The 18856-nt window shown below is 40.9% G+C and overlaps 1 protein-coding gene across 1 annotated transcript in view; it reads right to left on the bottom strand.

The window, feature by feature from the left end:
* Positions 1-18856, bottom strand: part of Ccdc158 (coiled-coil domain containing 158) — a 63246-nt gene that overhangs the window by 32893 nt on the left and 11497 nt on the right. Inside the window, exons 8-12 of the mRNA XM_041671536.1 lie at positions 16995-17109; positions 10259-10378; positions 9508-9705; positions 8849-9331; positions 2352-2541 (exon numbers count right to left, since the gene is read on the bottom strand). Coding sequence (XP_041527470.1) covers positions 2352-2541; positions 8849-9331; positions 9508-9705; positions 10259-10378; positions 16995-17109 — 1106 coding nt within the window. The remainder of the gene's footprint in view (positions 1-2351; positions 2542-8848; positions 9332-9507; positions 9706-10258; positions 10379-16994; positions 17110-18856) is intronic.

Below are 18856 nucleotides of genomic sequence, written 5' to 3'. Positions count from 1 at the left end.
GGTTTGGGACCAGTGGAGAGATGCTCTCTTAGTGGGTCTCTGGCCAAAAAGGAAGCTCATCTGGTTGCTTCTTGGTCTCTCTGAGCTAGCATGTTTTTATCCCAATATCTGACTATAGCAGTCTAGTATTTGTGTTTTAATAAATATAGCTTGCCTGAAGATCAGAATGCAAAGTTAGCCACATTAGTCAGCCATAGAGGCCAGGCAGTGGCGGCACACACCTTTAATCCCAGCAGCCACACTGTCAGCCATAGAGGCCAGGAGGTAGTGGTGCATGCCTTTAATCCCAGCACTAGAGAGGATATAAGATGGGAGGAGACAGCTCTCAGCTCAGTCTGAAGATTCATGGAGGCAGGCTCATCCATTTAGGTATAAGGTAGAGAGGTAAGAGCCAGTGACTGGTTGCTTTGCTTTTCTGATCTTGAGCTTGAACCCCAATCTCTGTCTCTGGGTTTTTATTATTCTTGCTATGTTTGACTCCCAATTTAATCGGTAAATACAATGATAGAATCTTAGTTAAAGACTACATGAACTCCTCATGGAGATTTCTCGCAGGGACTCTGGAGAGAAGGTACACGCTTAGGAACTGTGGAAAGGAAACCCGAGCTTGCTGCTGATATTGCTGCTGCGGATAACCCGAGAGGTCAACAGACTTGGTGAGACACCTATGGAATTCTTAAGGAGAGAGATAAGTAATATTAAAAAAAAAAACTTTCCCATGCTAAGAATGGGAAATCCCAATTGCAGGGAATTAGACTCTGTATAATGCCACAATGAATGGCTTGGAAGTTGAAAAAAATAAATGAAGGGATAATTGACCTAGCTGGGATTGACAAAATGTTGTTGTAATTACCATCAGTTTGATAACTCATATGTTATCCTTAAGAAAAAGGTTTGATAATATGAAATTTGACTGATAAGATACAAGCCTTCGAAAGATTTATTACTGATAAGGCCTTAGGAAAACCTGCTAATGAAAATTAAAAAACATACTCAGACACAGACAGAGTAATACCAATGCATGATGAAACCAGAGGGTTTCAAGGTTATTAGGAAACCAACCTTAGTTTACCCAGTTAATATGCAAGAATGACCATCAGATGATGGGCACCCCTGAGGTTACGCAGAAGTTAAATGGAATCCTGTAGAGAGATTAGATTTGAGAAGATTTAAGGAAGCAATCATTTCATATGGTGTGCATTTACCCTATTTAAAGCAGATGTTAAATTCAAGGGCAACTCAGAATAGAACTACCCCCCAAGACTGGAAAGCTTTAGCTATAGTGGTGTGGAAACTGGACCTCAGTTACAATGATGAACACGGTGACAGAGGAAACTAGAGTTATAGAGCGGTAAAACAGGGCTAGAGCCATTAATATTTCCCACAGTCAGCTTCTAGGTGAAGGCCAATATGCTGAGTTGCAAAAACAGTTTGGATTTGACGATCACACCTTGGCTGTATGTTGTTTAGCAGCCCTGGATGCTTAAGACAAGATAGATGAATCAGGAAAGAGGTCTGAGTCACTTACTAAAATTATGCAAGGCCCAAAAGAAGCCTTCACTGATTTTTTGCAAAGACTGATTTCAGTTGTAAACAGAATAGTATCAGATACAGAAGTCAGGTGAACATTAATTGAATCTAAGGCAGGATTACCACCAACAGATGAATGGATTAGAAATACAGCTGACTTTGAATCTCACACTGTTTTGATAGGAGAAGTAATTTCTAGAAATTTTAAGAAAAATCAAATGTCAGATGTTTTCATTGTGGTAAACAAGGTCGTTTGAAAGGGGATTGTAGGCAAGGCATTCCTAAAAGCTTTTTTTTTCCTAGAAATAATCCAAACAGAATGCAGAAAGTGTGGCACAGGCCAGCACTGGACTATTGAATGCAGAGCAACAAAAGACAGGCAAGGTTACCCTTTACCATTAGAAAACATCTTAGCAGACCTCTGGCAGGCCCCAATATTAAATCTGGTTCAATAATTCCCTGTCAGCACTGGGGAAACTCTATTTATACACATCACCTTATTATCATTTACTCAAGTGATCTGACTCAAAGGATGCAAAATTCCCATTTCCATAAAAGCAAAACTACAAACAACATGATTTGTCTGAACACCTCAGGAGGCCTGGGGTCTGGGTACCTCACTGTGCTCTTGGAGAATGGGGACTGAGTAAAGATAAATCAGGACACAGCAGTCTTCATGGAGAACTGTGAGACGTACACATGACTGGAACAGCAAGGCTATCTGCATTTGTTGTGTGTGGTCAGACACTCTCCTTCCTTAGCTGTGTGGTGCCCGAGCTGGACTTCACAGCAAGCACTAGAGCGAGAACTGAAGAGCGTACCTGAGAGACTGTTTAGTTCAGTCCTGCTGGTCTTCACCTCATTCAGGAGTTGATCTCTCTCTTGTCTGATGTCCTTCACTGCTCGGAGTCGCTCAGAGCCTGCGTTCACCAGCTTCACCTTTTCCAGTTCGAGGTCACTCACTCTGGCTTCAAGTTCCCGGATCTTTGCATCTTTTTTATCTTTTAAAATCTGTTTATGACATATATATGGAAAGGAGTAAAAGAATATGTACATGTACAGGAGAAAAAACAAAAAACAAAACAACAAAATCCCTAGCATCCTTTCAATTCTATCTACCTTTAGTTTCTTCAGTACTTCTAAGGACACTTCTATAGTTTTCTTGTGGTAAAATACCCATGAGAAACACTGTGTGGTATATGTGGAGGTGGTACTTTGGCTCCTAGCTTCCAGGACACATCATGACAGGAAGGCATGGTAGCTGGAACACCTCAGTCCACAGTGGCAGAAACATGCAGTGTGGCTCCCTCACATCGTAGCAGATGACAGAGCAGAGAGCTAAGGCCGGAACCTTCAAGACCCACCTCCAGCCACCAATTCTGCTACCTCCAGCCATCCAAAACATCACTACCAACTAGGGCACAAGCACTCCAACCATGAGCCTGCAGAAGACTTTCCAAACTCAAACCCTAAAGTTGGCAAAAGGAAAAAGCAGAAGAACAAAGCAGTAAAGACCTTCAAATACACGAGCCTGTGGGGACATTTTACATTCACTCAGAGTATAACAACATTAAATCTGGACTTTAACATAAAACCACAATGTAAGTGGTAGAGAGAGAGAAGAAAGGAATGTGTCACCATTCTTTTAGACTCAGATGCCCATTCCCAGGGTCATTTGCCATGACCTGCAATTATTCTCTATTCATTCATGCTACAGTGGGTACTTTTTCATATACTGTGGACATATAAGAGAGCCAGGACTAAGTGATCCTGGATGTGAGGTCCCTATCTTAGACTTCTCTTGCCTTACTCAAGTTCCAAGCCTGGATACCACCCACGTAATAGCTTTGTCCTCAAGTCCTCCTTAAGGAAGAGAGAGACAGGGACACATCAAGAAAAAGACTAACAATGGAAAGGGAAGAGATGTGAGGGAGGGGGATGGACATGAAGGAGGGGTGGATGTGAGGGAGGGGAGGATGCGAGGGAGGGGTGGATGTGAGGGAGGGGAGGATGCGAGGGAGGGGTGGATGTGAGGGAGGGGTGGATGCGAGAGAGGGGTGGATATGAGGGAGGGGTGGATATGAGGGAGGGGTGGATGTGAGGGAGGCACTGCTACTTGAGGTAAGTTGGTGTATAGAGAAGTATTTACATAGCAGGCCTGTTCCTGTCTGTCAGTTCTGTTCACAGTCTGGTCCTTGGCTGGGATTTAGGAATTCAGGAAAGCTTTGGTGGTTTGGAAGAAAATAGCCCCCAAAGGAGTAGGCACTTTTAGGAGGTGTGACTTTGTTGGAGGAAGTGTTTTACTGTGGAGGCAGGCTTTGAGTTCTCTTTTGCTCAAGTTACTCTCAGTGTGGTACACACTTTACTTCCTGTTGCCTGCGGATCAAGATGTAGAACTCTTAGTTCCTTCTCCAGCACCATGTCTACTTGTGCACCATCATGCTTGCTGCCATGATGATAATGGACTAAGCCTCTGAAACTGTAAGCCACCACCTCAATTAAATGTTTTCTTTTATAAGAGTTGCTGTGATCATGGTGTCTCTGTATAGCAATAGAAACCCTAAGACAGAAGTTGATACCAGGGACTGGGGTATTGCTGTGATAAGAAGACCATGCTTTTGTTTGAAGGAATATGGACCTTGGTACAGTGGAACAGAAAATCATTTGGACGCTTTAAATGCTGCTTAATGGGCCATCCTAGTAGGAACATGGAAGACAGTTATGCCGAGGGTGATTTGAGCTGTGGGGGCCTGGATCAAGAGGTTTCAGAGGAGAAGAATTTTGGTATGTTGTCTAGAAATCATTCTTGTGATATTTGGGTGAGTTGCTTTTTGCCCTTGTCCAAAGAGTCTGCTTGAGGCTAAAGTGAAGAGATTTGGATTAATTCTGTTGTCAGAGAAAATCTCAAAACAGTCTAGTACTGACTCTGTTATTAGAGTTAACTTTAACGAAAAGGAGTGAGCTGAGCAAGGAAAAATACAAAATGTACACTCTGAGGAAAAAAGAAGCTCCAGGAGGTAGAATGGAGTTAAGTCCTGTGTTCAAGGAGATAAACAGATTAGGAAATGGAATAAAGGGAGTGTTGACCTCAGGGTAAGATCCCACCCACCTAAGCTTCCAATTTGTGAAAAGGAATTAAAGAAAAGTGAAGGAAACCATCAAAAACAGAAAGTTGGTGAAGATGTAATTGAATGAGAGGGCCATGTTCCAGTCCTAGAAAGCAACAGAGCTTGGCAAGCTTTGGCCATGTTGTTTTGACTTTAGAATCAAGGATAGAATCTTCCTCCATGACTAAGGAAAGCCACTGAAGTCAGGCATGTACCAGGGGTGTCCCTGAATGGAGACCCAGAGAGATCAAGATCATTATGTAAAGTTGAAGCCTGGATTGCCTTAGAGAGCCCAAGATGTTGGAGATGCCAGGGTTATGGAATGTCTGCCAAGGAAAGCTGCTAACAAGGAGTATAACCAGCCCAAGTAAAAGAAGTGTATTGCAGTCAACAAAGCTGAAGGGAGTTGGAGATGTGAAGAATATGTAGAGATGCAGTTTGGAGTTTGCCCATCTGGTTTTCAGTCTTGCTAATCCAGGATTTCCTTACTGTGCTCCCTTCTCTATGTTTTGGAATGGTAGTGTATATCCTGTCCATTAAACGTTGGAAGAGCTAATACCAACATTCCTCAAAGTATTCCACACAATAGAAGCAGAAGGAACATTGCCAAACTCATTTTATGTTACCCTGATACCCAAACCACACAAAGGTGTAACAAAGAGAACTACAGACCAATCTCTCTCATGAACATTGATGTAAAAATATTCAATAAAATGCTGGCAAACCGAATCCAAGAACACATCATCTACCATAACCAAGTAGGCTTCATCCCAGAGATGCAGAAAAGGGTCAACATACAGAAATCTGTCAATGTAATCTACCATATAAATAAACTGAAAGAAAAAAACCCACATGATCATCTCATTAGATGCTAAAAAAAAGCCTTCAACAAAATCCAACACCCTTCATGATAAAGGTCTTGGCGTGGTTAGTGATACAAGGAATATATCTAAACACAACAAAAGCAACTTACAGCAAGCCTAGATCCAACATCAAATTAAATGGAGAGAAACTCAAAGCCATTCCATTAAAATCAGGAACAAGACAAGACTGGCCATTCTCTTCATATCTATTCAACATTGTGCTTGAAGTTCTAGCTAGAGCACAAGAAAAGCATATCAAGGGGATACAAACTGGAAAGAAAGAATTCAAACTATCATTTTTTTTTGCAGATGATATGATAGTATACATAAGTGACTCCAAAAAAAACTCTACCTGGGAGCTTCTACAACTGATAAACCCATTCAGTAATGTGGCAGGATTAACTAAAAAAAAAAATCCTTAGGCCTCCTATATACAACAATAAATGGGCTGAGAAAGAAATCAGAGAAACATCACTCTTTGCAATAGCCACAGATATAAAATATCTTTGGGTAACTCAAACCAAACAAATGAAAGACCTGTATGGCAAGAATTTTTAGTTTCTAAAGAAAGAAATTGAAGAAGACATCAGAAAATGGAAAGATCTCCCATGCTCTTGGATTGGTAGAAGCAACATAATTAAAAGAGAAATCTTACCAAAAGCAATCTACAGATTCAGTGCAATCCCCATCAAACTCCCAACACAATTCTTCATAGACCTTGAAAGCACATTACTCAGCTTCACATGGAAAAACAAAAATCCAGAATAAACAATCCTGTACAATAAAGGAACTTCCAGAGGCTTCACCATCCTTGACCTTAAGCACTACTATAGAGCTACAGTAATAAAAATAACTTGGTATTGGCATAAAGACAGACACACGGATCAATGGAATCAAATTGAAGACCATGCCATTAATTCGTGCACATGTGGCCACCTGATTTTTGACAAAGAAACCAAAAAGGTATAATGGGAAGAAAAACATCTTTAACATGGTGCTGACATAACTGGATATCAATATGTAGAAGATTGCAAATAGACCCATACCTATCCCCATGCACAAAACTCAAGTCCAAATGGATCAAAGACCTCAACATAAAACCAGCTATATTGAACCTGATAGAAAAGAAAGTGGGTAGCCTTGAATGCACTGGCACAGGAGACCATTTCTAAATAGAACCCCAGTAGCACACACACTGAGAGCAACATTCAATACATGGGACCTCCTGAAACTGAGAAGTTTCTGTAAGGCAAGGAGATGGTAAACAAGACAAAATGGCAGCCTACAGAATGGAAAAAGATCTTCACCAACCCCACACCCCACAGAGGGCTGATCTCCAAAAGATACAAAGAATTCAAGAAACTACAACAAAATATCAAATAATCTTATTTTAAAATGGGGTGGAGAGCTAAACAGAAAAGTCTCAATAGAAGAAATTCAATTGTCCAAAAGACATTTAAGGAATTGCTCAACATCCTTAATCATCAGGGAAATCCAAATCAAAACAACTCTGAGATACCATCTTACACCTCTCAGAAAGGCTAAGAGAAAAATACTGAGGACAGCTTCTGCTGGAGAGGATGTGGAGTAAGGGGAACACTCCTGCACTGCTGGTGGGAGTGCAATCTTGCACAGCCATCCTGGAAATCAGTATGGCAGTGTCTACCTCGAGATCCAGCGGTATGACTCTTAGGCACATGACAAAAAGATACTCCATCATACCACAAGGACACTTGCTCAACAGTATTCATAGCAGCATTATCCATAATAGCCAGAACCTTGAAACAACCTAGATGCTGTAAACTGAAGAACAGAGAGAGAAAATGTGCTACATTTACATAATGGGGTATTACTCAGTTGTAAAAAAAAAAATGGTATCTTGAAATTTGCAGGCAAATGAGTGGAACTAGGAAAACGCATCCTGAGTGAGGTAACCCAGACTCAGATAGACAAACGCGGTATGTACTCACTCATAGGTGGATAGAAGATATGAAGCAAAGCAAAGCAAAGGATAATCAGACTACAATCCACAGAACTGGGCATGCAGAGCAGGGGAGGGGTGGAAAGGGAGAAGGGAGAAAGGAAGGGAAGTGGGAAAAATATATATAGCTCAATTAAAACAATAAAAAAAAGCTTAATAAAAAGTCCTGGTACTGAGTCCTCAATAAACTTCTCTGTGGGAAGCATGTGAGTTCTCACAAGTTCCTTCTGGGGGAATCGAGGATGTACTGGGCTAGGAAGTGACTCCTGGAAGCTGGTTTTCTCTGGGCTTCCCCCCATTGCCTTTTTTCCTTTGCCAACTGTTTGAATCTGGGGCTCCCTCTTGTGTGTGAATACTTGTTGCCCAGCTAGCGGTGCTTTTCTGAGGGTCTCTGAAGCCTCTAGGAGGGGAGCCTACTTGATGGAAATAGATCACTAGGGAAGCCTTTTAGGCCACACCCAGTCCACTCTACTTGCTTGTCTACATAGTAAGTTCCAGACCAGCCATGGTTACATAGTGAGACTCTCTAAGAAAAGAAAAGAAAAGAAAAGAAAAGAAAAGAAAAGAAAAGAAGGAAGGAAGGGAAGGGGGAAGGGGAAAGAGAATAAAAGAAAATACTTAGTGTTATGTAATTCATGCTTGGAATTCCAGCATTTGGCAGAATACTCATTGCAAGTCTGAGGGCAGCTTGAGCCTCCATGAGTTCCATGGAAACTGCCCCCCCAAAAAAACCCAAACCCACAAACAAAAAACAAGCCATAGAGACACGGGGCAAACACTGCAAAGATAAATAAGGCACACGTTTGCCCATGCAATGAGGAGACTCGTTATTTCAATCCTCCGGGTGCAGCACAGAAGTGCCAGGCACACAGCTGAGGGTATAACACAACGGGCAAAGAAGCTGACATTTACATAGGCCAGGCTAGTTGACGTATATTTTCTTAGCCAAGCCTCACAATAGTCCAGTAAAGTTGTACTTTTCTGTTTGCTTGTGTTTTTTTCATAGACACACACCAAGTGTCAGTAAGCAGTTCAATGTTATATAGCAATTACGAGGTGATGAGGTCAAACTCTGCTCTGTGAAAAATACTTCAAACTGTGAGCTCAGGAAACATTTCAGACAGGGGTCCTTGCTAGTTTCCTTTTGTACCCATGGTCCTCAACCATTTTGGAGCCACACTTTCCTTTTAGAGAGTGAAAGTAGAAATTTTTCTCAAAAACTTACATACAGCAACTCAGATACTTTCTATCTTAGGGGCCCCACAAACATCAAGAGTAATATTAATTATTCTCAATATATTATTAGGTTATTGCTACTTGGAAAATAGAAAATTCGGCAGCTAGGCTACCCAAATCCCCGCTCAGACCTTAAACTCCTGCAGTTCCAGCTTCCGGTCATTGATCTCTTTCTCCAGCTGGGCCTTTTCCACCTGCATCGCACCAGCAGTCCGCCCGTGCTGGCCAACCAGCTGCGTCATGTTCTCAATCTGCTGCCGCAAGATCTCGATGACCTTGTCCTTTTCCGCCATCTGGAGCTTAAGCGCCTCACACTCGGTCTGCACATTTCTCAGGTGGTCCCCCTCATTCTTCAGGTGTTGAAGCTCCTGTAACTTCAAGTCCACCCGCGAGCGGAGCTTGGTGATCTCTGCATTGGTGGCCTCGATGGCTCGTTCCTTCTCCTGGAGGGAAGCTGTCAGGTCGGACACCGTCCTCTCAGAGCTCTCCAGGGTCATCTTCTTGGCCGTCAACTCTTCCACCACCTTGCGCAGCATCTCCTTGGTGGACTCGAGCTGTGCAGTGAGGGAGGACACTTTCTCCAGGCTCTCGTTCTTCCCCTGAATGGCTGCCATCTGCGGGAAAGCAGTTTCATGATGAAGGGGGAGGTAAGTTAACTCAGTGTGAAACCCTGCCCTGGATAGTCCAGAAAGCCTAACTTAAACCATTTTTGCTGTCAGAACATTAGGCACAAAGGACATTTTCCATCATGGACGAGGCCACCTGGCAATGACACAGCTTGCATGCTCACCTGCCGCTCCATCTGGCCCTGACACTCGCTCTTCATGGCCTTGAGCAGGGCCTCCAGCCGCTGCACCTCCATGTTCCTGTCATCTAGCTCCCGCCGCAGGTGGTCGATGGTGATGCTGTTGCCGGTGTCTCGGTCCCACAGGCGCTTGTTCTGCTCCTTCTCCAGACTCAGCTCCTTCTCCCTCTTGTGTAGGTCTGCCTAAAAGAAGCGAGGAGCGCTCTTTCTCCCAGCTACCGTTACAGCCAAAACAAATTCTCCATTTGCCTTACACGGTCTTGGAGTTATGTGATTTGAGACATCTTTGGTTACAGAAAAGAACTGCTTTTCAACAGCTGACTAAAATTGATTATTTCCTAGAAAAATATACTGATATTTTGCTCAAACATTTTAGCTGGTTTAGGAGTGACATCTCACACCTGTAATCTCTGCACGCAGGAGGTGCAGATTTTGTGTTCTGAATGTCATTTTGGTTCAAAATGAACACACCGCAACCTGAATTTAGTAGATGGCAGTTCTAACTGAAAGAGCATGGCTACTTGACGACCTACTTTATCTAACATCTAACAGCCACGCCTAAAGAAAAAGACACAGGTAGGTATCTTATATAAAACATTTAAAGTACATAGAATGATATCCCATGTGTATGCACAATATTTTGTAAAAATCTGTAATTTTAAACGTAAATTGGTTTGTGAAATGTATTGAAAATGTTCCCAGACCCCAAATCTCAGATTATAGAGCATGATCTCACCAACAGCTTTTGGAGTTGGTCATCCAGATTTCCTGACTCCTGACTGAACTGGTCCCGCTCTGTGCGCGCCTCGGTGAGCTCTGAATTGGCAAGGACTAACTGCTTCTCCAGCTCTTCTATCTGGAAGAAAAGCCCCAAATCAGACAAACGCAGCCCAGGTCAGTCAGCGGCATCTGAAAACAAGCCTATGCTAGCAAACGGTGCTGAGAGGCGAAGCTCATAGATCTGAGAGGCGTTTGCACTTTCCCAACCTTAACATCTCCATAGGATTAGTCAAAGTGGAGCACTCTGGGTACAGCACACTGTGCTTCTGCTTTTCCTCCTCAGAAGGTATCTTCTGGGAGATACGCTCTGTAATTCAAAGAGTCTCTGGTGGCATAAATAATGTATTGTAGAGCCCAAACCAATGAACTTTGCAATACTGAGAAGAGCTGTCTTGCTTTAGAATACCGGTCTCAGCTGGGCACAGTGGAGCAGCACCTTTAATCCCAGCACTGGGAGACAGAGGCAAGTGGATCTGTGAGCTAAGGCCAGTCAGCCTGGTCTACGTAGGAGTTCTAGGACAGCCAAGGCTACACAATGAGACCATGTCTTGAAAAAACACCAAACACCAAAAAAAAAATAAATAAAAATAAAAACATCAGAGTCTCGAGAAGATACTGAATACAAAAGAATGGGTCCTGACAGTGCACCTGTGCCATTATGGTGGCAGATTCAATAGAATGAGTGAATAGCAATGTTTAACATTAGGGGAATATAATTCAAAACTTTATTCTCTTCAACTATAAAAAGGAACGAGAATCAATTTTAAAGAATATATTTTTTCCTTGGTCAGGACTGCTAACTTGTCTGAATAGAGAAATTCAGCTCACTGCACCAATAACAGCACATGGGACAACACCCTTTCCTTGCACAAGCTCAGCATGCAGCAGGCCCGCAGGAGGACCTGGGCTGCTCCAGTACTGCAAATGTTCCTGCGCCCTCAACATGGGCTGAGTGTGGATCCCAGACCACGGAGACTTCGGGCTTTCATCTGAGCTGAGCCACACAATATCAAGACTCAGTTAATAAACTATTTCATAAGAACATTTTATTTTTTATTTTCGAGACAGGGTTTCTCCATAGCTTTTTTGGTTCCTGTCCTGGAACTAGCTCTTCTAGACCAGGCTGGCCTCGAACTCACAGAGATCCACCTGCCTCTGCCTCCCGAGTGCTGGGATTAAAGGCGTGTGCCACCACCGCCTGGCCCTAAGAACATGTTAATACTTAGTGTTATGCAATGAAACCCCACCTATAACTATGGTATTTTATTATCCACCTTCTAGGAGTCAAAAGATTTCATATTGGCAGAAATGCAACACATTTCTTCCTTTTTCTAAGGTATAGTCAATAGGCTTGAAAAGTTTGGTCAAGATTAAAACTTAGTTTGGATGTGATCAAACCTTCTTAACTGGAAAACATATGACCAAGACAAATGTTTTCTTAATAACTTTTTATTTTTACTTGGAACATTCATTTAAAACTCTTCATTTATTAAACCAATATATAATCAATAATCACATTATATATATACACACACATGTACACATATTTAACCATCTTCTTGACAAATAATAGGCATAAATGTGTAGGGCTTCTGTATCTATTCACATGTACACATAAGTGACTTAAGAAAGTACTAATACAGAAATACCATACAGTGTGCACTCATCTATAATATAGTATCAGTGCCTACAGGGCTGAGGACATAAATTTAGACATTTACATTGGATATATGTTTAAGTTGGCTTTATGTAATTATGTTATATATTAAAAAGTATTTCATAAGAATTAAGTATATAAAGTTTTAGACTCTGACTAATTATATTTGATAATGTTACAAGGCATTCTCACAAGAATTAAGTACACATGCAATACTAGATTATAGATTATATTTGATTGTAAATTGCACATTAAAAACTATTTCACAGGAATCAATGGATTACCCAACAGCACTACACCGCCATCCCAGGCTTAAGAAGTACTTTTGGACTGGAGATATAGCTCAGTGGAAGAGTACCTGCTAGACTTGAGCCCTAGTGCTACTACTACTACCACTACTAATGATAAAAGAAAAGCAAAAACAATAAGAAAATGAAGACAAAAAAATCACTCTTATGCTTCTTTGGAGGCATACACATCAAGAAAACATGAAAATTTAACCTCTGTAATATAAGTAACTTCTGAGAAAATGAATTATTAATGTAATCTTTTCAGTCCTGTCATTATTGGGAAAGCCTGAGTGGGCACACTGGGGAGTGAAGCAAACAGAGATGGGAACCACAGCGTTTTACTACGCTCACAGCAATTCTGCTGGCCTGGCGGGATCAGCTAAGCTGCACTGGGTTCTGGTCAAGGTCCTGCATCCCGCCTCGATTTTGCTATAGGAGTAATATTTTAAAAGTATTCTGAATTGTCATGAGTGGAGCAAACACTTCCTACTCCTAGCTTGGCACAAGCCGTCTCCATCCTTGAGCAAGAACTATTGTTTATGTTCTTTAAAAGTAGGTCTGTTTTTACTGCAAAAGAAAAGCAGGCGGCTCTCTCACAGTACCAGACTGGACAATACTATCTGAGACGGAGACTAGGAGAGGAGCGGGGAGGGAAGAGCACAGCGTTTCTGTCTGCCCAGATCACAAGTCCCCCGACCCCGCAGGAAACCTAGTTTTGGAGTTGTCAGTACTGACTCAGCTGCTATAGCTCTGCTTTTACCTTTCACTTTTTAGAGTAAAAACATCTGTATGAATCAATCCATCAAAAATAAAGAAATGGACAGTGAAAGGGAAAACCACTGAAGTAGCAGCTGAGCTGGTACCAACAGCTAGAAAAAGAGAACACTGCACGGAAGCCTTTGAAATGTCCAGGAGGCACTGACATCTGACTAGAGTAAAGGTTTTCTCTTTTCCTTTCACACAGCAGCGCTGGTTTCCCTTTCACCATCCATGGACAGACTTTTGGTTTGGATCCAAACAAATCAGTACAAGGGTTTCGTTCTAATTTCACTGATTTTAGGGATATTAGCCAATCGTATCAAATCATATTGGATCTGCGCTTTATTTATTCACTTATTTTTTTGGTGGTGCTTTTGCTTTGATTCTGTGCTCAAAAAGACACAGGTGTGGTCCAAGGAGGGCGCTGTGCCTCAGCATGAAGCTGCACAGAACTCTGGGAAGCCTTTGCAGGCTCTTCCAGCATAGTGGACAGCTCAGTCAGTGCTACTAAATCTTCACAGCGGACTAGGAAATCCAGCCCCAGCTACTTTCAAAATAGAATAAACTTAGAATCAATATAATGATATATTTTTGTTGTCAAAAAGCGAAAGTTAAGAGTAAAGCCAAATCTACAGAGCCAATAGTGACAGCTTCTACTGGTCCAAATTCGTAAAGGGGAATTCTGGAGGTTCTCCTAAAAGGGAAAAAAAGAATAGAAGACAGCATTATAGTTCAACACTCTGATCAACTTGAAAAAGCTACATCTAAGATTTTCTTTAAAATACAATTTCTATTTTCACCATTATGAAATACTTTTTGTTAACCTCCATAAAGGATTTCTGAATTTACACACCCTAGGTAGAAAAGTTTCATTCAGTCAAAAAAAAAAAAAACAACTTTGTTTTAAAGGCAAATCTTGTGTACCCCAGCTGGTCTTAAACTCACTATGTAGCCAAGGATAACCTTGAATGTCTGGTTGCCCTGCCCTTACTCCCGATTACTGGGATTTCAGGCATGTGCACAAGGACCCTGGTGCTGGGATGGAAACAGGGCTTTAAGTATGCTAAGCAGGCCCTCCTCCAACTAAGCTCTACCCCAATCAATAGGTATTAACTTTGTTGACCTCCCCTTTGGTTTTTGAACATTATATACTGAAATCTGCACTGAAACAATGAAGATGAAAATTGATTTTAAGTTTTTAGCAATGTGAAGTCACAATATATGAAAATGAAACAAAATACACAAAAGCATATGCTTTTAAACCCTGCAGCCAACTTTCCCTGACAAGTCATTTCACACTAGACCGTATCCCTCCAAAGCAAATCCTTGTTAACTTGCTTAATCTTTGTTACTCAGTTACATCAAGTATTAGTGAAACTTCAGGCTGAAGTGTATTTAACTCCATATTAACATGTGTTCTCTAACGAAGGCAACAGGAGCTGCTTCCTCTTGAAAGCCTAGTTAAGCATCATTAGATCCATCTCTTAGGTTCACTATAATATATTTTATCAACATTTCAACAGTCTAGATCAAAACTGATATGTCCCTTTCCCTTTTTGGAGATAGGGCCTCACAATGTAGTTAAGGCAAGCCTTGAATGTGTGATCCTCCTAAATCAGCCTCCCATGTGCTGGCTGTCCTCCTTATAAACTGGAAGAAGTTTATGAAGAGATCATTTTTCCAAGCTAATGGAAAGCCATGGTAATTTCAAATTATATAAGTAAACACAGGTGAACTGAGCTGGATTTAGTAGTCTGTGACTTTTCAGAGTCTGATGTCAATAAATATTTGTCTTTTAAAAATGGCTTAAATAGTCATGAATAACAGCTGTTTTATAGGACCATAATACAATTATGTGACTTTGACAGATTATAAGAGTATGCTTCCAGCCAGTACTGAAGCCACGACCACCCTTCTGCCCTGGTATCTGTAGGGGAGGTCTCATCCTTTGTGGACGGGTTTGTCCACAAGCGGGTGGACAATCATCATCAAGAGAAAAGTCTGTCCTAAGAAATGAAACTGGAACACAAAGCTGAGCCTCTCTGGGCTGCTCCAAGGCTAAGAGCTCTACAAGGGGTTAAGGAGGGATGGTATTCAAACTACAACCCCTTAGTCAATCATAAGATCAGTTGAATGATCCTCAAATCAAATCTGAAGAAGAGAAAACAACAGCTCACATTTACTAGAGATAAATTCTGTTCTGTTGCCCCAGCAGTGTGTGTAACTGAACGTAGTGACGACAGTTGAAGGACACTGCTGTGGAGGACACTATCTATTCCTGACCTTCCACAGTTTCACACTGCTGTGGAGGACCCTATCTATTCCTGACCTTCCACAGTTTCACACTGCTGTGGAGGACCCTATCTATTCCTGACCTTCCACAGTTTCACACTGCTGTGGAGGACACTATCTATTCCTGACCTTCCACAGTTTCACGCTAGTTTCCTCTGCTGACTCTAACAAAGCCATGGCAAATCTTCCTTCTCCCGCTACAAGGTTAAAGGCAGAGATCTAATTTACATGGTTGAGCCAAGAAGATAGCACCTTCATGTGGTAGCTGGAGGGACAGTGGGAATTAAACTGCTGCCCATGGAAAAGTAAATAAATGTTTACTTATTTGTTTGAATCTGCCCACACAGTGACTGGCTTCTTCTACTGCCACCCAACAGAACTGTTTTCATTTTACAAAAGGTCTAGTACCTACATCACCTTCTACCTCTTCTAAATCACTACTCCAAATAACTAAGAATGGGAAACTGAGTAAACAAGATGGCAAAAACTATATTAAGTTACCTCTGCCAGACTCTCTAAAGGGAGGACTAGAGATGGATTTGCCCTCCAAGCTTCCACAAACTACAGCACTGAGACTGAGAGCACCTGAGGCAAATGCAAGCAACCCTCCTCAGGGAATGAGGAACGTCATCTCTGAAAAGCAGCTTTGGTTTTTGGTTTAGAAATTTCACTGACTGCAAATGGTTGAATTTAATACATTTTAAGCTCTGAACAAATGGTTGATAATATGAAATAACTTCTTTTTAGCTATTTAAAACCAAAAAATAGAAACAGTACCAAAATTTTTAATTAAAACAAATTTTAATGACATGTATGTGTGTGTATCTATGAGTGGGTGTGTCTGCATGGGTGCTGGAGCCCATGGAGATGTTAGATGTCCCTGGAGCTATGGGCAGTTATGAACACCTGCTGTGGATTCTGGGAATTGAATTTGGGTCCTCAGCGGCTGCCACTCTCCAGCCCTGCCTCTCCAAAATATTATTATCTGATTTTTTGTTTTTTTAAATTTTTTGTTTTTGTTTTTCAAGACCAGGTTTCTTTGTGTAACAGCCCTGGCTGTCCTGGAACTCACTCTGTAGACCAGGCTGGCCCACCTGCCTCTGTCTCCCGAATGCTGGGATTAAAGATGTGTGCCACTACCGCCCAGCCTATTACCTGCCTTTAAGAGCAATTATATGCCAAAAGATGAAGACTCACGTTCTTAAATTTTATTTTAACTATTTTGGGTAATCTTAAATTTTAGTTTTCTAGCCACAAAATGATTAGAAGTTGATGAGTTGTAGGTCCCCAAAACATTGGTGGTAGATATACAGACCAGCTGGTACTCAATATTTGCTAAATCCAAGACTTATATGAAAAAGAATAACAGAATCCTATTCTTTATTTTTGTGGTAGTGAGGATTAATCCAGAGCCTTGGGCATGCTAGACAAGTGTTCTTCCAGTGAGCTATATTCTCTGCTACTCAATTTACTTTTTAGAAATTTACTTGAAAAATACTTCTCAATTTTTTATGAATTCAAAGATACAATCTAAATAATTTATAACTTAATAGATAATATAGCATGCTTTCACACCAACTTACACTGATTTTAAAAGTACTCTTTTTAGTTAGAAATTATTTTTATTCTTTTCAAATTATCAACATTATTGATTAGTATGTGAAACAGTCCTTGGAAGTGAAGTCTAAACTTACCTTATCTTCATACATCCTCTTGGCTTCCCTCAGTTCAGAACGCAGCTGAGAAACAGTAGACTCCAAGTCACTGAGCTGGCGCATATACATGGAGTTTTGGTTCCTTGCTTGTTCTCTAAGAAGGGTTGAAAAGGGCATAAAAACAAATAGCAAACTAAGAACACAAGTGATACCTCAAGGGCCCCTCATAGCTCTTAGATGCTATCAATAATTACTTTATATGGTATCAGAGCAATTGTTTTTCATTTTGCAAACTTGCTTCTTCAAAGTTTTAGCTCAGGATTGGGGACAGAGCTTGGCGGTATAAGGTATATGTACTATATATCAAATTCTGTTCAATTCCTAGCACCAAAAACAAATGTTAATTGTCAAAGCTGCTGCTGCTGCTGCTGGTGGTGGTGTGTGTGTGTGTGTGTGTGCGTGTGAAGATATACATATGTATGTAGGTATTCATTACACTACTCTCTACTTTTGCATATTATTAAAAATGTCTGTACTGGGGGAGAGAGAGATGGCTCAGTGGTTATGAGTGTTTGTTATGTAACCACGAGGAACAGAGTTATGGTTCCAACACCTACATAACAGACTGGGCATTCTGAAAATGCTAGAACTATAGCTCCAAAGAATCTGATGCCCTCTTCTGGTCCCCACATGACAGACAGGTGCTTGTATGTGCACACAGAGGTACACATACACTTATACAAATACAATAAACCTTTAATTTGATTTAGGTTTAATTTAACTGACACATGATAGTCTTAAGCATCATTTCAAATTATAAAATTTCATATGCATATATATTATGTATATACTTGAACATATGTATCTTTTCTAATTGTGTTCGTATATGCATACACAATTATATAGAGAGATATACATGTAATTGTTTATATACAAGTATTCATAATATTTGTGTGGTATATTTTCTTTGTACTATCATTTGAATGAATAACTCAGTGAATCCCAGGAGCCTGAATACTTGCAATAATACATTGTACATGGTGACACAAAAATATTACTGTTATCTTTCTGTTCAAGTGCTAGAAAAGCTTTATCTTTTTCTCATGGACCTAGTTACCAAGCAATTTCAAAAAGATATTAGGACAACATATGAGTCAAAACAATAGCTGTTAAATTATTATTTTACATGTATGAGTTTTGCCAGCATGTATGTATGTGCACCACGAGCATGCCTTGTGGTGGTCAGAAAAGGGTGTTGGATCCCCTAGAACTTGTGGAGGGCAAAGTTCTCGCATGTACAGATAAGCACTGGAAAAGGCAGGAAAAGTTAAACATGCATACTTGTCTCTTCAAAGATGTTTGCCTGTTCTCCTGGAATGCTGGGAAAGAACGCAGTTCACAACCTGGTGATCCTTTGCTGTCTGATGAGTCAGGTTCCACCTATATCCCTCAGAATTTATGTTTTACTTATCCTGGACCTTTCTCCCTCTAAATATTGACCATTGCTTCTAGGTCTTAAAATTTATCCTTATGAGAGATGTCACTTGTATTTTATAACATAAGTGACTTCTATGTTATCTTAGGACAAGGCCAATCCCAACATTCACAGGCATTATGTTTACCTTAGTCAAGCTCCCTATAAACTCTAAATCTTGGGCACTATCTCTGAGTCAACAATATCCATTCTTGTAAAAGAAGCCAGATGTACTTTGTAAGAATCTCAATGTAAACATGTCTTAACCTCTGCTATACTCATGGGACTGAGTTAACTGCTATTGGAAAACTTTTTCCAAAATTGTGCCATGCTTAAATACGGCTAAAATAAACCAAGTGTCAGACTCTGGAAGTTTGGCTCAGCACCTAAACAAGGCTGAGCTTAGTTTCATTCTTCCCTCACCCAG

This window comes from Microtus oregoni, unplaced genomic scaffold (assembly GCF_018167655.1).
Source record: "Microtus oregoni isolate MIOR12 unplaced genomic scaffold, Mior012 000021F_ref0000039, whole genome shotgun sequence".
In the NCBI taxonomy this organism is placed as follows: domain Eukaryota; kingdom Metazoa; phylum Chordata; class Mammalia; order Rodentia; family Cricetidae; genus Microtus; species Microtus oregoni.
Note: the sequence above shows the minus strand (reverse complement) of the source record. Positions and strands in the feature narration are given on the sequence as shown.